The sequence below is a fragment of the Plecotus auritus genome (assembly GCF_963455305.1).
Source record: "Plecotus auritus genome assembly, chromosome: 9".
In the NCBI taxonomy this organism is placed as follows: Eukaryota; Metazoa; Chordata; class Mammalia; order Chiroptera; family Vespertilionidae; genus Plecotus; species Plecotus auritus.
Genome location: NC_137783.1, coordinates 91,915,032 through 91,940,339, shown reverse-complemented (window position 1 = coordinate 91,940,339; position 25,308 = coordinate 91,915,032). Strand labels below are relative to the sequence as shown.

Here is a 25,308-nt window from a genome sequence, read left to right as displayed (position 1 = left end):
ATGACTGGTTATACAACGTTGGTTTATATTGTAAAATGTTAGGGAAAGGGAGAAATCATTGAAATCAGCCTTACTCTGATTCTTCCTGAACCCATCAAGCAGAAACAGGAAATCTGAAGTGGATCTTGGAGTAGCGGTGCACCCAATCAGACCCATATGGGAAATCTAATAATGGTGCTCACACCTTTAAGCACATTTGCATGTAGTTTTAAGGCATTCATACATGACCCACCACGTATTAATCTTGATCCAGTCACTCAGCCTGAATTTCATTTTTCTTATCTTTGAATAATCTGGTACCGTCTTCCGATTAAAGTGTTGCTACGAAGAAAATTGAAAATGAATGTAAAAGCACTTTTTAAATTGTAAAATTGGAGATTAGAATGCTTTATTATTAAAGGCTTAAAAAAACACTAGTCACCCAGCCAGTGTGCTCAGTGGTTGAGCATCAACCGATGAACCAGGTCAGGGTTTGATTCCGGGTCAGAGCACATGCCTGGGTTGCAGACTCGATCCCCAGTAGGGGGCCTGCAGGAGGCAGCTGATCAATGATTTTCATCATTGATGTTTCTCTCTCTCTCTCTCCCTTCCTCTAAAATCAGTAAATATATAATTAAAAAAAAAAGTCAAAGTATTCCCAATCTTGAGTCAATAGCTCAGTTGGGAAATACAGTGCAGGGCATGAGCAAGTCCACCTGGGCTCCGTTTCCAGCTCTACTCCCGACTAGGGCTGCATGCATCCGTCCATGCTTCCACTGGGGAAATGCCGTAGTGGATAAGGTCTTAGAATGGGTCTTTATGTGTATCGGTAAAAGGCTCAATGTTTGGTCCCAAACTTCCTATCAGTGACACCCTTAAAATCACAGCCTGGGTTTATGGAAAACTTAATTTCCTAGCTGAGTAGACATCTCCACTTTCCACGTACACATACTCCCAAGATAACAAATAAGCAAAATCCAATTTCCAAAGATTTTTAAAAAACATGTTTTTATTGATTTCAGAGAGAGGAGGGGAGAGGTAAGAATTGTTGATGGGCTGCCTCCTGCATAGCCCCTACTAGGGATAGAGCCTGCAACCTGGGCATAGGCACTGACTGGATTTAAACCCTGACCTCCTGGTTCATGGGTTGACACTCAACCACTGACCCACACCGGCCAGGTTTCAAAAGTTCTATTTCATGTATCATTTAATGTTAAAATTTCCCTAGGCTTTGCATCTAACGTGTGGCAGTGTGCAGACTCTATCTCATTTGACAGAAACATGGCAGCTGAGTATCCAGGAGAACAAGGTGAGTGCCACATGCTTCCTCGGCAAGCTTCAGGAGCTCTCACCTTGGGCCAGGGAGCCTCTGGGAAAGTAAGATACCCTGTGCTACCTCACACAAATCAGGGTGCTTCTTGGTTGATGACACATTTCCATTGCATCATATGGGCCTCGATGGAATCCCTTTAATCTTTCATCGTACTTTTCCAAAAAAAACACAGAAGATATCATGAATTAACTGCCCTTAGATCCATGTTAGAGAAATGAGGAGAAAGTTAATGTACAAAGAAATACAATATACAAAAGAAAATATGCAATGTTTCATAAGCCCATTTCAACAAAAAAGTTGAGGGACATGAATTTGGTTACTTAGATTATTAAAAACATTTATTATAAGCAGATTACCTTTCGCAGAGTACCTGACTGGAAACATTCAGAGACTGGAAACTGGTTTAAACCAATTCCCAAGTCCTTATCAAATAAGGTATCAATCAAGGAAAAGATATTTTGGAACTTAAAGTTAGAAAAGCCTATTCACAATTTAAATGTGGGGGGAAAGGAAAACAACAACAAACTAACCAAAGTGAAGTCAGAATGATCATTTACATTTTATAGTCTTTAATTAAGCACATAAAACTGTACTATTTAATATATTTCTCCATGAACTTTTTGTGAAATTCAGATCGCAGTGTATCATTAACAAATCTTTTGTCTTTCTTCTGGTCATCCACACCTTTTGCACAGTTCTTGAAAACAACATCATCATCCCACCTGAAGAAAAAGAAAATAAAATGTTCTTATAATGCTTTTATCAGGAGATACACCATGTGAATTGCAAAGCTTAGTCATTACACAGAAAGATGTTCAGCACGTATACTGAGACAGCAATTACATAAGCCCCAAAGAAGACAGAATGTGATCTTGCTCTATCATAGCAGAAAGGGCAATTCCTATTAGAACATATGAAACATTCTTCTCACTTCACCAGTACCAGATGCTTTGACTAACTCAGAAAGCAGAAATATATAAACTTTAACTGCATAAATATCAAATGTTTTCAGTTCTAAAGCAAAGAGGCAGTACCTGGTACCACCCTGATTAGTACAAGACAACTCTAGACGATAACTGACCAATTTACTGTAGTTCAGATTATTCGGTTTTAAGCATTTTTTTCATCAGTTAGCATTTAGTAATCGTCCACTGTAGTATTTGTATTTTAGGACAACAAAAGGAGAAGTACTGACATATAACAATAACGCTCATATATTGGTACACATCTGCATTAACCATGAAGAAACAGAAGCTGAAGAGCTTAGGGCAGGACTGTGGTTGGATTCTTCTGTTTGGGTTTCATAATGCACAAGCATAAAAAGAATACCCATGGATGGGCTACAAAATAATGTTTTATAGAAAACCAAGAATTTCAAAATATCATCTAGCCCAGTGGTCGGCAAACCATGGCTCGCGAGCCACATGCGGCTCTTTGGCCCTTTGAGTGTGGCTCTTCCACAAAATACCATGGCCTTGGCGAGTCTATTCTGAAGAAGTGGCGTTAGAAGAAGTTTAAAAAATGTGGCTCTTAAAAGAAATTTCAATTGTTGTACTATTGATATTTGGCTCTGTTGACTAGTGAGTTTGCTGACCACTGATCTAGCCTATAAAACAAAAACCCACCCTGTAATATATATATTCTCACAAATACATATAAAATGGAAGCCCATGTAATGTGTTTATATGCACAAGTTACATGCCAGAAGACACTGCACATGGAAAATAAGCAAAGAGCATGGCATCTGTGGAAAGAGTGTCAGTAAACTCATCATGGTGGGTGCAGGACACAGGTGAGTGAAAAGCTGAGCAGAGCTGGGCCAAATGTAACCTGAATGTTAAGACTGTTCGAGTTGCCACACAATTCCATCTGGATCCAAACAAGGCAGGAGAACGAAGTAGAGTTTAACATCAATATACTTGATGTAGTTTTTCCTCTATCCACCCTCTCAACTCACTCCCAAAAGGCTTTTAGCCTCCTTCTCAACATCAACCTGCTCTTCCATGTCGCTAAATCCAATGGCCACTTTCCAGCACTCATTTTACTTGCCCTGTCATCATTACTTGACCTATCACTCTCCTCTTTTAGAAAGAAAGCCTTATCTGCTTGGCTTCCAAGACACCCACCAATCTCTTTTGCTTTGCCTCCTTCCTTACTCCTTCTTAGCCTGTTTTTTTTTTTTGTTTGTTTGTTTTTTTCATTTAATCAATATTTACTGGGCACGTAGTATGTACTGGGCACCCAGTATGTTCCAGGTATTGATAGTTAACCACCCATCTACTCTCTAAACATTATCCTGGGCTCAGTCCTCTGACTTCTCCCTCTAGCTGTACTCATTCTCTAGGTGACCTCATCCAGTCTTTGTGGCTTTAGAAAACTTCTGTAAGATAACAGCTCCCAACTTTATTGTCTCTAGCCTGGATTCATTCCAGAACCACTCATCAAGCTACCTAACTCAACATCTCCACATAGATTTATGTAACATTCTGAACTTGACATCTTGTATCTGTCACCTCCCCCAACTACTTTTATTTACATTCTTCCCCATCTCTATCCTTTAATGTTCAGGTCAAATACCTTAGAGTCTGGCCTCTGCTAAAATGTCAGCTGCCAGGCAATAACTGCCCTTAACCATGCTTTGCCATTGTAAGGATTCGAGTTTTTACTATAAATGAGTTGGGAAGCCACGGGATGGCCTAAAACAGGAGACTGTGATCTTTCATTTTAAAAGGACCACAACACTGCTGTTAGGAAAAAACTGGGGGTGGGGAAGGAGAGTATGAGCGCATAAGCAGACCAGTGAAGGCCCTGCATCACTCCGGATTGGAGATGGTAGCAGTGGAGCTGGTGAGAAATCATAGATAGGTGTGAAAGCTAAGCCTACAGGGTTCCTTGATCACCTTATACAAAATAACAACCAAGCTTCCTCCCACTCAGCATTTCTTATAAGCTGTTGTTTTATTTGCCTGTTTATCACTATCTCAAGTACTATATTCAGTTATTATTATTGTTTTGCTTCTGTTAAGGGTGGTAGTGATTATTTGCTTAATAATGGTTTTCCTAGGTAGCAGATAACTTTCTTTAAAAAAATTTTTTTAAATTAATTTTAGAGAGAGGAAGGGAGGATGGAGAGGGAGAGAAGGAGGGACAGAGAGAATATAAATCATCAGTTTGTTGTTCCACTTTAATTATGCATTCATTGGTTGCTTCTTGTATACGCCCTGATCGAGGATCGACCCACAGCCTTGGCTTACCGGGATGACACTCAAACCAGCTGAGCTGCCTGGCCAGAGCTATATTCAGTATTTATTGTTTATAGTCTCTCCCTCTTCAGCCTTCTACTTCACCCCTCCAAACATGCACACTATACAGAAGAGTAAACATGGTAGGCCTAAAACGGCTATCCTTAGGAAGGTGCCGCTTGCAAGATGGGCCCTAAGCAAGCATTTGGAAACTTGGACTCCAAGAATCTTCTATCACTGTGCCCAGACTCTTTGTACAAACAATGTGGTTTATGTGGAACACCTGTTTCCCTTCTGGGAGTCTGAATTTTGGTATGTGCTAGGCAGAGGTTACCTCTATGACTAGCCCCCATAAAACCCTTGGGCATGGAGTCTCTAAAGGGCTTCCCTGGGCAGAACCATTGCACAGATGGTACTACATTTTCGTTGCCAGGGGAAAGGATGTGCTGTGTGTGGCCCCTCATGGAAGAGACAGAGCATAAGGAAGCGTGCACCTGGATTCATTTTATTCCTTTTCCCCTTATGATCTGGATGTGTAACTTTACTACGTTTGTCATGAATACAATTACTATAAGCTGAGTCCCGAGTCCTTCTAGTGAGTCTCCGAATGTGAAGGGTGGACTTGGGACCCTTGACACATATAGCTAAAACGTAAACTTCATAGGGTCAAAGGCTCAGTGCACTGCTCTGTCTCTAATGCCTACAACAGTAGCTGGTACACAGCTAGTTACTGTAAATATCTATGGAAAATATATTATTTCCTTTCATTCTCCTTCTTCCATTATTCCAAAATCGGACACAGAAGATTATCAGTGAAAAGTGTGATTTTAAAAGCTTTACACAGTTTGCTATAAAACCCACGTGTGTGTATGTATTTTCAACTGAATACTGTATATAGTACCTTCTTTTAACTTTGAAGTTGGCCTGAGGCTGGGATGGGCCAGTGAGATTAAGGAGAGGGTTTCCACTCAGAATGTTTTCCATACGAATCCTTTCTTCTTCAGCTTTTTGTTCTTGTTCCTGTCAACGACAGGGGAAGATTCGTATTTACTTATAGTAACTTCAGTGTCAATCTTTTATACAACTCATATATTAAAAGACTGTTAGGGATAAGAATTTATTTTTAAAAGCAGTGTTGTTTTTTGTTTGTTTTCAAGACATACCAGAAAGTTTCCATTTTCAAAATAAAACAATTTGATATTTTTATTATGTTTCATGCATGCCATCATTCATTACTATCTTCTGACTCTAAAACTCTTCAGATGCATACTTAAATCTTTCTTTTTTGAAGTAATCACAAAATTGTTTATTTTAAAAGTAGACCAATAAACATTCTAATAATTCAAGTATTCTAGCCTGGCTGGTGTGGCTCAGTGATTGAGTGTCGACTTATGAACTAGGAGGTCACCATTTGATTCCAATTCAGGGAACATGCCCGGGTTTTAGGCTCCATTCCCAGTTAGGAGGCTTGCAGGAGTAGCCAATAAATGATTCTTTCTCATCATTGATGTTTCTATCTCTCTCTCTCCCTCTCCCTTCCTCTCTAAAATTAAAAATATATTTTAAAATGTATATATATTTTAAATATATATATACTAAACATAAAAGACATTTAGCAAAGCTAATACCTCAATTTTTAAAAGGCTATACATAACTGAATATAAATATTTTGTTTTAAATTACTAACAATGTAAACATGCATTTCTAAAATTGTTGACAAGTTTTATTAACCAAAAAGTATCTCCTAAAATAAGACAAACTATCAAAAATAGTTAACATGCATTTCTACCAATTTACCTGAAGCTTATCATTTTGTCCTTATGACTTGTTACTTTCTATTTTTATACCTCTCATACCTTACCAGTTACAAGCTTATCTTTCTTCACTTTTATTTTAGCATAAAATTCTTTAAATTCAAATCCCTCTCAGTTTCATTCTTAGATTTAGGAAGATAAAATGTCTAAAAATCCATAACCGTAACTTCTAGACCTATCTGATTCCATGCTATCTTAACCCAAAGATAAATCCCACTTTGCTGTGTCTTGGGGTGATAAATTAATAACTTCATCGGGCATGGAAAAAGACTTTCTGGAAGTCTATTTAAAAAATAAACCTATGTTGCCCTGGCCGGTTTGCTCAGTGGTTAAAACGTCGTTGGTGCCAAAACCGGTTTGGCTCAGTGGATAGAGCGTCGGCCTGCGGACTGAAAGGTCCCAGGTTTGATTCCGGTCAAGGGCACGTAACTTGGTTGCGGGCACATCCCCAGTAGGAGGTGTGCAGGAGGCAGCTGATCGATGTTTCTCTCTCATCGATGTTTCTAACTCTCTATCCCTCTTCCTTCCTCTCTGTAAAAAATCAATAAAATATTTAAAAAAATAAAATATAAAACGTCGTTGGCTTGTGGTACAGGGTTCGATTCCTGGCAAGGGCATCTACTGGGTTTTAGAATCAATCTCTGGCCCTTGTTGGGGTTGGGGCACGTGCAGGAGGCAACCAATCAATTCGTTTCTCTCCCATCTCTGTTTCTTTCTCTCTCTCTCCCTCCCTTTCCCCCGCTTTCCACTCTCTCTAAAAAAACAATGGGAAAAAATATCCTCAGGTGAGAATGAACAGCAGCAAAATAATAATAATAAATAAATAAAATAAACTTATGTTAAACCGCCTGGAAAAATGACCTGATCTTTAGTACAGGTTAATGATACTTCATTTTTTTAAAAATTAAATTTATTGGGGTGATATGGGTTAACAGGTTTCAGGTGCACAATTCTACAACACATCATCTGCACTGTATTGTGTGTTCACCACCCCAAGTCAAGTCTCTGTCCATCACCATTTATCTCCCCTACACCCTCCCTCTCCACCCACCTCCATAATCACACTTGTCCATGTCCGTGATCTTTTTCTCTTTTTTGCTCAATCCCTCTACGCCCCTCCCCATCCAGTCCCCCCAACATCCAACTGTGAACACTGGATTTCATTTTCTTATGAGGCTAAATAACTGGAAGGTGATAAAATGCAATTTTCAGGGGGTAAAAATAATTTCGGCCATTGCTCAGACCTTTAATAAAGTCAGGAACATCCACCGTATATTAAGAACAGACAGCTTTCTAAAACTATGTATTTATTTTTTAACAAATTATATTAAAGCTGAAATTTAAGACATTACTCTGAGATGCTAGAAAAATAGGAGATCAAGTATACAATGTATCCAAACTTATAACAATGTGTGGGATGTAATAAGGTCCTGGCCATTCTATGTTTGGAATATATTTACTTTAGAGTTATTGGTTGGTTGCTACACACAGCCCTGGAAAAAAAAGATGCCAACTCTTTCCATATTCAAGTACCAGGCACACTATGGGGATGAAATCCAAACCACCCTGTTTTGTAAATAAAAAATTACTTTAACAGTCACATTATTAATTTATGTCCTATCTATGGTTGCTTGTGCTACAACAGGCAGAGCTGAACAGTCGTGACAGGAACTATGTAGCCCACAAGCCTAAAGTAGTTATAATCTGGCCCTTTATAGAAAGTTTTCCAACCCTTGATATGGGCAGACTGGTTGGAAATGTTCTTTTAGGACACACAAAAAGCAACCACTAGAAAGCCAGGGCAACAGGGAACTAAAACTCAGTCAACTCCAAGAAACACCAACACATTTTTGTACAGAGACCAGATGAACCTCACAAAATTACAAGATCTTCTGAAATGTTTATCTTCCTTAAAGGTTAACCAATGTATTTAAATTGCTCATCTCTCTATGTATTCAGAACAACTGCCCTCTAGTGGTGTACAAGTGATTTTAGAAATGTTCTTAAATTCTTTGATTTCTATAATTAGATGTAAAAATTATAAGCTATTATAGAAGTTACGCTATCCTATGCCAGACTCTGATAATTGAATAGTAAAATATTTTTCTTCTTCCAATCTGAATTCTAGCAGTACTCAAAACCCATCCCAAATTTGATCTCTTTTCTGATGGCCCTTCTGATAACACATGAACTCTACAACCTCCCTAGATTCCAGGCATTTACCTTCGTCAGTCTTTTCTCTAAGTCTTCTTCCTCTTTTTTTAAACAGAACAATTTTTGGCTCACATGAAATCTTACACAGACGCCATAAAACAGCTGCTCTGTTCTGGTTGAAAGGGCAGACAGCTATCTCTACTTGGATATCTCATAATGCATCAAGTATCAAATTCAACATGTTCCGAACAGAACTCATCATCTCTTTTCTCTCCACCTCCCTTCTGTATCACCTTTCTTTTCTCTCTGCCCATCCTTCTGTATTCCCTGTTCGTGTATGGCACCAACATCTAATCTACCCAGAAAATGGGATCATCTTTACTGCCACATCTGATCAATTTATTTGGTCAATTCTACCTCCTTGATAGCTCCTATCAGCATCTGTTTACTTCTTTCAATTCCAACTCCTATTAAGCACGATTATCATAACTGCATGTGAGGATTATTGGAATAGCTTCTTCCATACTTCTGCCAGAGTAATCTTTCTAAAATGCATAATCTCACCAATCTCCTGTTGAAACTGACCAGCTGCTCCTATTCTTCAAAACAGAGTCCAAATTCCTTTAGCATTGGTTTACAATGCTTTTTTAAAAAATTGATTTCAGAGAGGAAAGGAGAGGGAAAGATAAAAACATAAATGATAAGAGAAAATTATTGATCAGCTGCCTCCTGCACGCACCCCACAGGGGATCGTGCCCACAAGCCAAGCATGTGCCCTGACCAGGAATCTAATCATGACCTTCTGGTTCATAGATTGAAGTTCAACCACTGAGCCACGCTGGCCTCTAATGCTTTTGGTCTATTCTTGACTCAAATTTCATCTCTTATTTTTATTACTATGTGTCTTAATTCTTACAACTGTCTTTGAGTTAGATATTCTTTTTTCCCTTTGTGTAAATTGAGAGACTGTGGAGACCCAGAGAAGTTAGGTAAAATGCCCTAAATCAGTGGTCGGCAAACTCATTAGTCAACAGAGCGGCAAACTGTGGCTCGAGAGCCGCAGTTTGCCGACCACTGCCCTAAATTATATAAAATCTATTAACAGACTGCTTCAACAAGTGCCTGGAAAGAAGGCTGAGGCGGGAGACAATGGGAGAAAAGACGATGACATTATATTTGTGAGTTCTTTGTAGGCCATGACTAAATCATTTTTTATTCTTCTGACACTTAATAGACATTAACTAAATGTCTGTTGAGCAAAGAAACAAATAAGTGATAAAGAGCAAGATGAGTATTATATTATTAAGCATGCCTGAACTATTTGGAAAGAATTTCCCACATTACCAAGTGACTTAAAATGCCATAAAAATTTATGAGATTTATAGATCTACAGGTGATATATCTAGACATACCAAGGTTAATTTCCAATATTAGATTTTACTTGAAATTAAAAATATTTCTACTTTAGTTTATGAAAGAAGATGTATTTAACACTTTCATTTTACCTTCCTGGCTTGCTCTTCAGCTCTTTCTTTTTTAATTTTTTCTAGTTCTGCAAGAAGAGCTGCAGTATCATCGTCATCACTCTCCTCTTCAAAATCTTCATCTTCATCTTCCTCCTAAAAAAGAATGTGATGGCCCATTGAAGAGAAAATTCACATTATTATTTTTTTCCTCCATAAAAATTGCCAGGTCTTTGGAGCAGGATTAATTTTCCCAGTGGGAGAGAGAGATGCACATAGATATTATTAAAATCAACAACTAAACAAAAAACAAAACCCACCAAAAAGCTTATGAAAACTCATTAAAATGTCAACCCCTGTTATGTTTTAGAGATTGTAACAACAAATAGTATAATAAAATACCTTTCAAATTTACATGGTCAAAGGGAATTTAGACATAAAAATATTTCTAAAACTAGAAAAGAAACACTTTACACTGATATACACAGCACTTATATACATAGTGTATCACCCTAAGAATCAAAATAGTTTTATACAGCCTAAAACTTAGACCTATTAGAGGATAATCCAAAGTACTAAAAGGGCAGTAACTTTTCAGAAGAAACCAATTTCACATGAATAATCATTAGTCTCACTGAGTTCCCTATATTTAATTAACTGAATTATTTAATTCAATCTGTCCACTCTAGAATTGCTGATTTATGTGCTTAATCAGATGCTACTCACGAAAGATCACTCAGATTTCACTGTAAGTAAAAAACTGCAAATTAACTGTGGGTCCCATTGAATTTCCATGTCCCTAAAGCACTAATCCTTAAGATCTCCCACTTAGCTCACTTCCCTCCCTCAGCACAGAGGGAGCCAGTAAGCGCACTGCACTCTGGAGGGGCATCAGTGGTATCTGATGTGGAAAGGCCCGAGTTCAACTTTAGGGGCTGCTACTGACAGAGCGAGCGCCCAGGCTGAAGAGTGCCCTCTGGAGATTGATAACATGGCAGCCCAAACTCTACGGGTAAATATAGGGAAATTATTTTTTTAGGGAAGCATATTCTTTAATAAATCACTTCCTTATTTAGTTCTCCAGAGATAAAGTTTGATTAACCAGCAATACTTTGTTTTAAAATCAACTATAAAGTTTAGCATTTGTATAACAGTTAAGTAAAAATAAGTACAGGGCACTTGTTAAAGCCGCAAGAATAAAAAAAAAATTCAGAAAACATGATATAAATTACTATGGAGATGAAAGGAGGAAACAACATACATCTGTTAGAGGATCATCTGCATCGAGGTTGGCAGCAGGAATCTGGTCTAGCCGAGGCTTCTTTGACACTGAAGAGGAGGTTGTATGTTCTGGGAAAGACAAACAACACTTAGCTCACTGAAACAAAGACTACATTTCTTGTAACATTTTAGGGACCTGTAGGTACAAACAACTTAGATTATCTCTATCATGACAAAGGGATCAAAACCACAGTGCCTGGCAAATAAGCCCTTGGTAATAAATATTTGAAAAAATTAATGAAAGCATTGATTTTAATATGGGAACTATAGCCTCTCTCAGGAAATTTAGAGAATAGTTTACATAAGCTGGAAACATATGCCCCTAGATGCCTTTCCAACAAAAATGGGAGAACTTCATAGGCAGAAACCATGGGGCCTCAAAAAGCCTGGCTCTTAGAAACATTTTGATCTAAACTGAAACAATGGCTGCTAAATATCCCCAGGTCATCTTATTCCTTCTATAGAACCGTAAGATGATGGAACTAGAATCAACTTTATTATCACCTCTAATCTAACTAACCAAATCTGATCATATCATTTAATAGTGTTGCAACTCACACCAATATTTCAAAGCAAACAAACACAGCCATAACCGGTTTGGTTCAGTGGATAGAGCATGGGCCTGCGGACTGAAAGGTCCCAGGTTCGATTCCGGTCAAGGGCATGTACCTTGGTTGCGGGCACATCCCCAGTAGGAGGTGTGCAGGAGGCAGCTGATGGATGTTTCTCTCTCATCGATGTTTCTGATTCTCTATCCCTCTCCCTTCCTCTCTGTAAAAAATCAATAAAATATATTTAAAAAAATAAAAGCAAACAAACACAAATAGTAGCCTACTCCAAATTACAAGTGAAAGAAAAAGTATTGTCAACAATCTTATGAGACATATGTGTTGGTACCTCGAGTTGGACGATCTCTATTCTTTTCTCTTGCAGCAACTCTCTCTCTCTCTTCTAATTCTCTTCTGAAGTCACGGTTCCGAACCTCTTCAGGGGCATCCTGAGTGGTCTGTCTAAAGTAAAAATAAACCAGGGCAAAAATGTTTCTAAAAAACATATGGCTGAAGCAATGGAAGATAATTCACAAAAAGCAACTTTGTCTTCGAGTCCCTCCAGCACAAAAGGAGGAATTGGACGAGATATTACCCTAATCCGAGGGTTACTTATAGGTATCCACATGATATTTGCAGTATTTCAAGAATCCCAAAATGAATCACATATATTCCCATAATAAGGCTAGAGATCCATTAAAATGTATTTATTTTTTTGTTAGTAGGTCAACTCAGGGAACGTTACAATAACACTTTTATTCTCATATTGATTACTACTGAGAGTGCATTGTCTCTCTGAAGTAATGTATTATTTTTCCATCTACCTATGGATATTCTCAGTTAACAGGAATTTCTGCTTAAGAAATACCTCGTAGCTTTTTACAATCATAGCATATAATTTTAGTGTTAGATATTCTATTACATTCTACTTATATAAAAATAGATGACTTAAGTGATATAACCCAAACATATTACTATCTCATGACCATGCCACTTACTAGTCTTGCTTTGTGAACAAGAAGAAAATGAAAGTCTTCATTACCTATATTTTATCTTTGTATGAGAGGGTAGGTCTCTACTTGAATACTGCTTTGAGAGTTGGCTCAAATCACCTTCTCCTTTTCCTCTCCCGCCTCTCGCAGGTTCGAAAGTTGGCCGAGCTGCTGTTGTCATCTTTTATGCTTTGAAGAAAAATAATACCAAGTTATTTCCCAAATGGCAAATTCTCATTTCTTAAAGTATTAATATCCATCCTTGTGAAATAATTTCCATAACTCATTCTCCAAAACTTACTTAAATATCCTTGACACAAAAGTTCTCAAGAAAACAAATAATAAGGCTCAGGGTGTACAAAGATTAAGGCTTCTTAGGTAACTCCTATTTAGTACAAAAAGTTCTGTCATGAAGATCTGAGTTTGTGTTCCTGTTCTTCTGCCTCTGTAGCCTTAGGCAAGTCACATAGCTTAAGTTTCTTTCATCTGTGGAATGGGGATATTCTTTATAGAATTATTATGAGATTTGAGCAGAAAAGCCCTTATAAAATACAGTATTGCCATGACTGAGTTTTAAAAGTTCTCAACTCCACCAGAGTCCCTATGGCTCGCATCTTATCTAACCCTCACACAACAGAAAATAGGCTAGCTAGACACTACAAAAGGAATATTTAAAACTCACAAAAAAGATAATTTAGTCACTTCGTGTCCTGGATAAAGTGTGCTAAACCTCAGTAACAGTTGCCGTGCCCTAGCCGGTTTGTGACAGAGCCCCGGCCTGCGGACCAAAGGGTCCCGGTTCGATTCTGACCAAGGAAGGTACCTCGGTTGCAGGTTCCTCCCTGGCCTGGGCCCTGGTCAGGGCTCCTACAGGAGGCAACAAATCGATGTGTTTCTCCCATATCAATATTTCTCCCTGTCTTGCCCTTACTCTTCCACTCTCTCTAAAAACAATGGAAAAATGTCTTTGCATGAGGATTAAATAACAAAAACAAACACTGACAGTTACGTGGGCAAAATTCTCCAGCCTTTTGTAGATCCAACTTTTTCTTACAGCAGCCAATACAGTACAAGTCAGATCTTTTGTAAGTTATAATTTAAGGAATGCTCGAAAGACAGGAACCTCACCCCCAAAGGATGCTGATAAAATCAGGGACCCGGCCTTATGCTACTTTTGGTTATGAACAGCCAAAATGATATTAAAATAACATAATACAAGTGGCTACTAAGACCCCGTTAAGCGTCGTTAAAGCAAGTGTGCGGGGGATGTAGGGAGAACTGGTACATCTCTAGATTTTCAAAAAAGGGGAAGGAATGTACGTATCCAGAGGGGGAGAAACTGTTTCCTGCCGCTGAGGACTCCGCCGTCTCCCGCACGCCGCTGGATAACTATTCCCGTCTCCCGGGAGTTCACCTTCGGGATGTCAGCAGGAACTCGCTGACTTAGCCTCGCCGACTGGGCGAGGGCTGGAGAGGCCCCCGACCCGCAGAACGCCGTCTGCAGGTGCTGCCTCCGCGCTGCGCTCTCCGCGGCGCCCGGGACCCAAGAAGCGCCCGCCGCTCTGGGGCCTCCACCCAAGCAGGGTCCTCCGACCGCGATTCCGACCCCAACCGCCCTTTCCCGCCGCACTCGGATAAGAAAGACAACCTGCTATCATCCCGCCGCTCACCTTGGCCGAGGTCCCTCCGATTCGGCAGCCTCCGGAGATCACACAGACATTTTAATCGACTCTTGGGCTCCCAGAATCCTCTGCATCCGGGGCCACGGCCCAAGACCCGGAAGTGAACTCCAAGCCCTTTGGCCGCACTTCGGGTGGAGGAAGCGACCAATCCACACGGGCCGAGGGGGAAGTCGGAGTGACGTCAGCGAGGGGCGGGGCCGAAACGGCCGAGGGGGCGGTCGTTTGAATTCGGTGCCTTAGAGCTGATCTTAAACATCATTTTATACCTTCAAGAACCAATTACTTAATGTCTCTTCCGTCTTTTCCTTCCCCGACCCCCTCCCAGACTCCTTCATTCCGGTACTGCGTGGACGGAAAACCCCGGGTAGCCGACACCACGTCCCCGGCTAGCGAGAGAGAGCGTAGAGAAGGATTCCTCCAAACTGTTTAAATCCAACGGCTCCTGCTGCCTTTCTCCAGAGCTAGACCCAACCAGCCTAGAGAGTTGGGCTACGGAAAAACTAGTATTTTCATTTAATTGGATATGAAGAAAGAACAAATAAGTACGGGGGCAACCACGATCTTTATAAAGGTACCATTCCTGCAAAAAAAAATATTAGCCTTCAAAGCAAAGGTTGTATTCGTATTGTTTGCTAAAATATTATATTTAAAAACCTAAGTTCTAGCGGGAGGGGTGATGTCACGATTAGAGATTCATTCATTTATGAATTGGCTTCGGGCGTTTGGAACGGTGGGCCCAACTGCCAGGAGCACGAGCTGCAGTGATAAGATGGCTCCTCGTGCAATAGGTGAAGTTTTAATAAGACAGCGAACAGGAAAAAATTAGTCGTCCTTCCCTCACCTCTCCCCCTCCGACCCCCCAAACACTCTGGGAGCAGGGCTCTTGTTTGCTTAGTTTATCATGCTGTCTCATCACACAGGGCTTGGCCAGAGTAGATGCTCAATAAATTATTTGCTAAACAAACGAAAATTCAACTCCCTCAAGTTTCTAATGTAAAGAGCTCATAAAATTGAACATTAAAATGCTTTTCCCCCAGAAATCTTATTTGAAACCTTTAAGTGGGAAAAAGAAAATAGAAAAAGTTCTTTCTTCCATAAAGTTCAAAAATGTAAATATTGATTTTTCTTACTGAAGGTATTTCTCCCCTCCTCTTACACATCTCAGTAAAGGACACCACCATCACACTAGTTACTCAACTCCACATCTCAAGGCTCTTACTTAAATCCCTTTTCCATCACTCTTCACATCCAGTTCCTTAGCAAGTCTTGCCAATGTAACTTTGCAAATACACCCTAAATTTTATTCCACTGTCACTGCCCTAGTCCAAGCCACTATCATTTTCCACCTGGATTGTAACTGCCTCCTAGGAGCTGTTTCTGCTTGCACTTTGTCCTACCTTCAGTTTGTAGAGCCGTGAGAGTGATCTTTTAAAATTATGAATCAGGTAGTGTTATCTCCTGCATAGAGATCCATTGCAGTTAGAACAACAAAATTTTTTTAATGTGGCCTGAGGACCCATCAGGCGTGGCGTGGCCTGCCTGTCGCCCTGACTTTTCTAATCAGTCACTATCTTCCACACTAAGGTCTAGCCACAGCCAAGTAGGTGTTTCTGTTTCACAAACAAGGACATATTTCTTTACACTAGCTTTTCTCTCCTGCCTGTGCCCCAACATAGCTGTTAGTACCCTTCAGGTCTCAGTCCAAATGTCACTTCCTCAGTGAGGTTTTCCCTGGCATCTAACTTTGCATCCCAAATTTGCACACACATATATCACCACCTTACCCTGCTTTGTTTTTCATACTACTAACCCTATTATTTGTGTATTGCTTTGTGTCTTGTCTGAGAGCCAGCATAGAAAAGTCATTGAAGGGAAAGAGAGCTATAGACTGACTGGTTTGGTTCTACATTCCAGTTCTGCCCTTTCCTTGCTGTGTAATCTTAGGCAAGCTGATTTTCCTTTCTGTGCCCTCAGTTTCCTCATGTGTAAAATGGGAATAATTCTAGTTTGTACTTCATAATGTTATTATAAGAACTAGTGAATTAATACTTGTAAAGCACGTAAACTGTCTCAGAAAACAGTACTTGTTAAATAAATGTTAGCTATTATTATAATTAATATTATTTTTATTATTATTGTCTATCTTCCTGTATTAGAACATAAGTTCCAGGAAAGCAGGAACCTTGTCTCTCTTGTTCACTGGTGTATCCTCTGCATATAGAACAGTGCCTGGCAAATAATAGGTGCTGAGTAAGTATTTGTTGAATGAATGAATGATTGATGCACTATGAAGTGGAGGAATGAGTAACAATGGCAAGGTGGTGACACAATTACAGCAAATACCCCTTGCTTTTACATTCCAACTGCCCTTATCGGCCCCGAGCCCATCACCCTGATTCATTTAACTACTAGCCTACCTCCTAATCTTTTCATCATCAACCACAGTTAAATAACATCAACATATAATCAGTTCACAAAATTAAAAAGCTTTGACTTAAATGGTCTGAAAGTATTAATAAGGAAAAGAAACTAAACACTGTTTTTATTTGTGATTTTTAAGTACTAATAAGAAAATGAAACTAGAAAGCCTTTGACTTAAATGGTTACTTGGATTCCATTTATAAGTGAGATTATGTGATACTTGTCTTTCTCTGACTGGCTTATTTCGCTTAGCATAATATTCTCCAAGTCTCTCCATGCTGGCTCAAAGGGTAAGAGATCCTTTTTTTAAATTTAGATATATTTTTATTGATTTCACAGAGGAAGAGATAGGGAGAGAGAGAAAGAAACATCAATGATGAAGGAGATCCTTTTTTACAGCTGCATAGTATTTCATGGTAAAAATGTACCACAGCTTTTTACCCACTCACCTACTAATGGGCACTTGGGCTGTTTCCAGATCTTAGCTATTGTAGATAGTGCTGCTATGAACATAGGGGTACATACATTCTTTCTGATTGGTGTTTTGATATTCTTAGGATATATTCCTGGAAGTGGGGTCACTGGGTCAACTAGCAGTTCCATATTTAATTATTTGAGGAAACTCCACTTTGTTTTCCGTAGTGGCTGTATCAGTCTACACTCCCATCAGCAGTGCACGAGGGTTCCCTTTTCTCCACATCCTCGCCAGCAATTGTTATTTGTTGATTTGTTGATGGTAGCCATTCTGACAGGTGTGAGGTAATACCTCACTGTTATTTTAATTTGCATCTCTGATGATTAGTGATTTTGAGCATTTTTTCATGTGTCTCTTGACCATCTGTATGTACTCTTTGGAGAAGTGTCTATTTGGGTCCTTTGCCCATTTTTTAATTAGATTGTCTGTCTTCCTTTTGTTTAGTTGTATAAGTTCTTTATGTATTTTGGAAATTAATCAGATATATCATTGGCAAGTATTGTTCTCCCATACAGTGGGATCCCTTTTCATTATGTTGATGGTTTCTTTTCATATAATCTCACTTATATGTGGAACCTAATGAACTGACGAACATAATAAATCCAGAGACATGAAGCATGGACTGATGAATCTCATAGGGAAGGGGGATGAGGGTGGGGGGCAGGAAGAGATTAATCAAAGAATTTATATGCATATAAGCATAATTACAATAGTGTGATAGGCCTGGTGGGGACAGGGGTAGGGTGGAAGGGGGTAAGGGGGGGAAAAAAAGGGACATCTGGCCCTGGCCTGTTTTTTTCAGTGGTTAGAGCATCGGCCTGCAGACCAAAGGGTCACAGGTTCCATTCCCGGGGCATGTACCTCCCGGGAAGGCAGCCAATTGATGTAACATACATGTTTCTCTCTCATCCCTTCCTTCCCTCCCTCCCTCCTGTCCTTCCCTCTCTCTCTCCTTCCCCCTCCTCCCTCCCTTCCACTCTCTAGAAATCAATGGAAAAAATATCCTCAGGTGAAGATTTAAAAAAAAGGGTGGGGGGTATGTATAATACTTTAACAATAAAGATAAAAAATAAATGGCTACTTAGAAAAAAAGATGTAAATTTACTAAAAATTTAAAATTCACTTTATCAGCTACCTTTGCTGGCAAAAAAAAAAAAAAAATCATATAACCTCTGAAGAATTCTCATTTTAAACCAATTACCACAAAAATCTTCTTGGGCCCTTTATCCTGCCTACTAGTCCTCTTACACTCTGCAATAATATGACTCCTGCATTCCTCTCTCTCCTTAAATTTATATTCGTCTTTCACCCTCTTTTCCTTCCTCATCCTCTGTCCCAGGAGTAGATAACATTCTGCTTTCTCTGGGAAAATGAAAGCTCTTAAAAAAGAGCTCCTCATCTGCTGTCCAGCACATCTGCCACACTGCCTTTGACTATGCCCATACCCCCAGCTTTCCACGTGTCAGGAGAGATGAGGTGACCCAGACCTTTACCCTTCTTTTCTGGATCCCAGTCCCTCTGGGTCCCACTGGCATCCTGCTATATTTCCTATCTCATAATCTAATATATCCCTTTAAGATCATTCTTAGCAGCTTTTGGATATGGTGTAGTATATCTTAACCTTAACAACTGCTCCTTCATTTTAATATGAGAATATTTTAATTTGATGTGAAAGGATGTTTCATTAAATAACTGTGATAGCAAAATAGATTATTCTTACAGTAGGATGTAATGTAGTAATTCTAGCTACAAAGTGAATATAAATACTACATCCAGTTGAATTGAACGCCCAAAAGGAAAACAAATAACCATAGAAATCTTAAGAAGAAAATTTAAGAGACTGTTTATACAACCTAGGGTTTGTAAAGAATTTCTGATCAAGGCAGAACATCTGAGAGCTATAAGAGAAATCATTTTTAAAATTCATCTATATATACATGTAATTTTATGGCAGAAGATACCAAAAGCAAAGTCAAAGATAAATGCCAGATTAGCAGGTAAACTTTGTAATGTCTCTTAACATATAAAGGGTTATGACTACCACTATTACTGCTAAGACACATAAGATAAAAAATACAAACAACCCAATAAAAAAATTGAGTGATGAATATAAATAGGCCATTCAGAAAGAGCAATTCTAAATAGATAATAAATGTGAAAGACACACAATCTCCCCATTAAGAAAATGAAAGTAAACTAACAATGATCATATTATAGCATTAGCTTGGCAACAGTTTTTAAAAATTTATACAGTTCGGCCTAGCTGGTGTGGCTCAGTGGTTGAGCATAGGCCCATGAACGAGGGGGTCACGGGTTTGATTCCGGTCAAGGGCACATGCCGGGGTTGTAGGCTCTATCCCCAGTCGGGGGCGGGCAGGAGGCAGCCAATCAATGATTCTCATCATTGATGGTTCTACCTTTTTTTTTTTTTTAAAAAAAGGAGTGATTGTTAAGGTTAAGACATACTACACTATATCCAAAAAATATATTTTCTTAAGTATATTTTTATTGATTTCAGAGAGGAAGGAAAAGGGAGAGAGATAAAGAAAAACATCAATGATGAGAATCATTGATTGGCTGCCTCCTGCCCGCCCCTGACTGGGGATCGAGCCCACAACCCGGGCATATGCCCTTGACTGGGATCAAACCGGGACCCTTCAGTCCTCAGGCCGACACTCTACCCTGAGCCAAACCGGTTAGGGCTTAAAAAAAATTTAATACAGTTGTGGGGAGGAGGTGGAGGAGGGTATAGGGGGGATAACTGGTGATGGACAGAGACTTGGGGTGGTGAACACAATACAGTGTACAGATGATGTATTGTAGAGTTGTGCACCTGAAATCTGTATTAATTTTGTTAACCAGTGTCACCCAAATAAATTCAATAAAAAGGAAAAACACTGCTCTAAAAAATAAAATACAGTTAGATGGGGTTGGGAGAAAAAGGGGATCCAGTCAGACAATAGGGAAGCATTGACTCCATTTCCCTCACAGTAAAAGTTAAAGATGCTCACAATGAAACCTACAAGACTCTCCTCAAACTAGTTGACCTGTCTTAAAAAAAAAAAAGATATATATATATTTTATTGATTTCAGAGAGGAAGGGAAGAGAGAGATAGAAACATCCCCCTACTGGGGATGGAGTCTGCAACCTGGGCATGTGCCCTGACCAGAAATCGATTTCTTACCAAAATAGATTATAGGTCCAAAGGACAATGCTCAATCCACTGAGCTACACCAGCAGGGCTAGTTGATTGGGCCTCTCTAGGCTACAGGCCTTCCTGTGTTGTTTGATCGTAGCTCCTGCCTTAGGGCCCTTGCATTAATTATTTCCTTGGCCAATAGGAATAATACTGTTGCCTGTATTATTCAAGTCTTTGTTCAAATGAGGTCAACCTTATTTGCAGCCTTATTTAAAGTTGCAATCCTCCTCCCACTTTGTACTGTAACATCCTGCACTCTGTATGTCCCTTGTCCTGCTCTACTTTTTTTATGTAGCACGTATCATTTTCCATGATCCTATATAATTTAATTACATTTATTATTTCTTTCTCTATCTACTGTGTTTTCCAAGTGGGTGAATAACTGAATGAATGAATGGGTAAATGAGTTTTAACAGGAAAAAAAAAATCACAGTTCGCTCTAAAAAGTATTGCCTTTATCTTTTTATATTTTAAAGGAAAAAAAGTAATTTAGATTTGAAATAAAGATACACCAAAGCTCAGAAGATTTCTTTTTAGGAAAGAATCTCTAAATGAAAAATCATGTGATTATCAGGCTCTGTATGTCCCTCAGGATTCTCATTCAATCAGCTCCACCAAAAACTAATCACCACTCCAGTTTAATCTATTCCCCCCAATTCAAATAAATTCCCTCATTTACAACGTTACCAGCCTGCAAAATTCAAAAATTTTGCTTGAAAATGTTTCTTTGAGGCTTTAATTAAGAAAATGGAGGAAAAAACCTGATGGTCACATTGAAAAATAAACAAATAGCCCTAGTCCTGTGGTCGGCAAACTGGCTCGCGAGCCACATGCGGCTCTTTGGCCCCTTGAGTGTGGCTCTTCCACAAAATACCACGGCCTGGGCGAGTCTGTTTTGAAGAAGTGGCGTTAGAAGAAGTTTAAGTTTAAAAAATTTGGCTCTCAAAAGAAATTTCAATCGTTATACTGTTGATATTTGGCTCTGTTGACTAATGAGTTTGCCGACCACTGCCCTAGTCGGTTTGGCTTAGTACCCTTGACTGAAATAGAACCCGGGACCTCTTGGTCCACAGGCCAACACTCTATTCACTGCAGGCTCCTCCCCTGCCCGCTCCCTGGTCTGGTGCAGGAGGCAACCAATCAATGTTTTCTCTCTGTCTTTCCCTCTCTCTTCCACTCTCTCTCAAAATCAATGTAAAAATATCCTTAGGTGAGGATTAAAAATAAATATAAATAATGGCATCAGTTTAAAAATTTTAACCTGAAAATGACCAGTTTTCTAATATGAAAACTTGGTTCCTTAATCTGTTTTGACTAATGAAAAGAACAGGAAAATAAGGTAGCTTATTTTCTAACGAAAATCCTGATTTTAAATTAAGACATTCTGCCTGGTGGGCATGGCTCAATAGTTGAGTATTGACCTATGAACCAGGAGGTCACAGTTCATTTCTCGGTCAGGGCACATGCCTGGGTTGCAGGCTTGATCCCCCAGTGCTGGGCGTGCAGGAGGCAGCTGATTATTGATTCTCTCTCATCACTTAGGATTCTCTCTCTCCCTCTCCCTTCCTCTCTGAATCAATAAAAATATATTAAAAATAAATAAAATAAATGAGGACATTCTGGAGCCCAGAAAGATGAATTCCTGGAGATAAATTTGCTTATGGTCCAGGCTAGATTGCTGGCTAATATAGTTTAACCAGCTCTTGCCTAATCTGAGCTCATGGCTACCTCACTAGCTGGCTAAAACAATTAAAAACAAACATTAAGAAACAGTTAAAACTTAAACAACTAAAATATAGAAAATAAAGGTATAGAAAAAGATATTCCAGGCAAATTCGAAACAACAAACTTTATGTAGCAATTTTAATTACAAAAATATTCTTTAAATAGAGTAGCATTAATAAGGACATTAATAGGGGCATCTTGTTGCATCCCAAAGAAAACTCCACTAGGAAAATATTACAATTATGAACACATATGCAACTGTGTAACCACATGGTCTGGAAAAAAATATAAAGCAAAAATAAAGGAAAAACACAAATCTGCAATTGTGGGAACTTTTAACACAAATTTCTCTCAGATTGATAGATCAACAACATTGATGGATCGAATGCATAGATATGTATAGTTATTGCATTTATATATGCATAAAATCCTTTAACAAAAGAAGAGAATGAAAAAGAGCATTCTTGTCTTTTTCCTGATCTGAAAGGAAAAGCTTTTATTTTAGTTATTTAGTTATTTAGTTAGTTATTTCAGAGAGGAAGGGAGAGGGAGAGAGAGAGAAACAACAGTGATGAGAGAGAATCATTGATTGGCTGCTTCCTTCGCACCTCAAACGGGATTGAGCCCAAAACCCAGGCATGTGCCCTGACTGGGAATCGAACTGTGACCTGGTTCATAGGTCGACATTCAACCACAGAGTCACGCTGGTGGGCCAGGCAGGAAAGCTTTTAACTTTTCACTAATAAGTATGATGTTTACTGAAAGTTTTGGATGCACTTTATTCAATTAAAAATATTCCTACAATTTTTAGTTTGCTAAATGGATGGTGAATTTTATCAAATACTTTTCTCCATCATCTAATCTGTTTGTGTGTTTTAGGATGTTAATTTATTTGTTTAACTATCACCTGACCTTTAATTCCTGGAATAAACCCATCTTAATCATAATAAATATACTGTAGGAATCAGTTCACTTAGATTCTATTTAGGACTTTTCATCTATTTTCATAAATGAAATTGGCCTATTACTTTCTTTTCTTATAGTGTGCTTTTTGGAGACTTATATCATAAAGTTTGTATCATAAAATATGTGGGGGCCCTGGCTGGGTAGCACAGTTGGTTGTGTGGGTTTGATCCCTGGTCAGGGCACATACAAGAATCAACCAATAAATACATAAATAAGTGGAGCAACAAATCAATGTTTTTCTCTCTCTCTCTCTCTCTCTCTCTCATCAATAATTTTTTTAAAATACGGGGGAAATTTTCTTTTTCTGTTCTCCATGAAAATTTGTCTAAGTTGGAATTAAATTTGTTGGTGTAGCCATCGGGGCCTACAGTTTTCTTTGTGAAAAGAGTTTTGACTATTCCTTCAATTTCCTTGATGGTTATAGATAAAGTCCCATTCTGTTTCTTCTTGTGTCAATTTTGCAGTTGTGTTTTTCTGAGAATTTATTTCATCTAAATTTTAAAATATATTGGCTTAAAGTTGTTCATACTATATTTTACTTTTTATGTCTTTAGCACCTATGGTGATGAACTCTTTATCTTTCCTGACATTATTTGTGCCTTCTAATTTTGATCTTTATCATTTGCACCAGAGGTTTGTCAATTTTACGAGACTTCAAAACACCAACTTTTGCTTTTATTCATCTCTATTTTATATTGGTTTTCTATTTCTTCAATTTCTTGTCTTATTTTTATTATTTTCTTCTGCTTTCTTGGCTGTAGTTTTTCTCTTAACTTCCTGAGATGGATGCTTAGCTCATTTAATTTTTCAGCCTTTTTTTTTTCTTTAAATCCTCACCCAAGGATACTTTTTTCTTTCTTTCTTTCTTTCTTTCTTTCTTTCTTTCTTTCTTTCTTTCTTTTTTTTTTTTTTTTTTTTTAGAGAGAGAGAGAGAGAGAGAGAGAGAGAGGGGAAGGGAAGAAGGAGGGGGAAAAGAGAAAAGAGAGAGAGAGAGAAACATCAAAGTGTGATACTGATACATCAATTGGTTGCCTCCCAGTCTCGCCCTGACCTGGGCTGGAGATCTAACCTGCAAGAGCAGCCTTTCTTTTCTTTGCTACTTATTTAAGCCTATAAATCTCACTGCTTTCCAGCACCCTACAAGATTTAAAATGTAGAATATTTACTATTTATTTGAAGTATTTTCTAATTTCCATTTTTATTTCTTTCTGATTAAAGATTTATTTATTTAGAAATGTGTTCTTGCTCTAGTCAGTTTGGCTCAGTGGATAGTGTCAGCATGCAGACTGAAGGGTCCCAGGTTTGATTCCAGTTAAGAGTGCATGCCTGGGCCCTGACAGGTTTGGCTCAGTGGATAGAGCGTCGGCCTGCGGACTGAAGGGTCCCGGGTTCGATTCTGGTCAAGGGCATGTGCCTTGGTTGCGGGCACATCCCCAGTGGGGAGTGTGCAGGAGGCAGCTGATCGATGTTTCTCTCTCATCAATGTTTCTAGCTCTCTATCCCTCTCCCTTCCTCTCTGTGGAAAAATCAATAAAATATATTTAAAAAAAAAAAAAAAAGAGTGCATGCCTGGGTTGCAGGCTCAATCCTCAGTAGAGGGGTGTGCAGGAGGCACCTATCAATGATTCTCTCTCATCATTGATGTTTCTATCTCTCTCCTCCCTTCCTCTCTGAAATCAACAAAAATAACTAGCAAACCCACAATTTTGTAAAAGAACACTGGGAATTAAGCCCACATATTGGGCATGTGCCCTGACCAGGAATTGAACTATGACCTCCTGGTTCATAGGTTGACACTCAACCACATTGGCAGAGCTCTAGTTATATCTTTAATATTAATTTTTCTTTATTGTTTTGTGGTCAGAGAACATGTTCTGCCTGCTTTCAGTCCTTTGATATTTGTTAAAACTTGTTTTATGGCCAATTTTGTAACATTTCCATGTACTTAGAAAAAAATTATATTCTGCAGTTTGGGATTACAAAGTTCAATATGTGCCCAGTAGGTCAATTTTTTTGCATTGCTCAAATATTTT

At 38.8% G+C, this 25,308-nt stretch overlaps 2 protein-coding genes across 2 annotated transcripts in view; one reads left to right on the top strand and one right to left on the bottom strand.

Annotated features, from left to right (window-relative positions):
* Positions 1–1,497: 1,497 nt before the first annotated feature.
* On the bottom strand, positions 1,498–14,590 carry CWC15 (CWC15 spliceosome associated protein homolog). The gene is made up of 7 exons (XM_080687545.1): positions 14,477–14,590; positions 12,857–12,995; positions 12,164–12,276; positions 11,247–11,335; positions 10,028–10,141; positions 5,456–5,574; positions 1,498–2,034 (listed from the first exon to the last, which is right to left on the bottom strand). Exons 2-7 carry the CDS (start codon positions 12,985–12,987, stop codon positions 1,905–1,907), a joined length of 696 nt encoding a protein of 231 aa, XP_080543671.1. The 5' UTR covers positions 12,988–12,995; positions 14,477–14,590; the 3' UTR covers positions 1,498–1,904.
* A 102-nt stretch (positions 14,591–14,692) lies between these two features.
* LOC308233278 (lysine-specific demethylase 4D-like) overlaps positions 14,693–25,308 on the top strand; it is a 35,336-nt gene continuing 24,720 nt past the window's right edge. The window contains exons 1-2 of the mRNA XM_080640175.1: positions 14,693–15,059; positions 16,645–16,738. The gene's annotated coding sequence lies outside the window, so the exon portion shown is untranslated. The remainder of the gene's footprint in view (positions 15,060–16,644; positions 16,739–25,308) is intronic.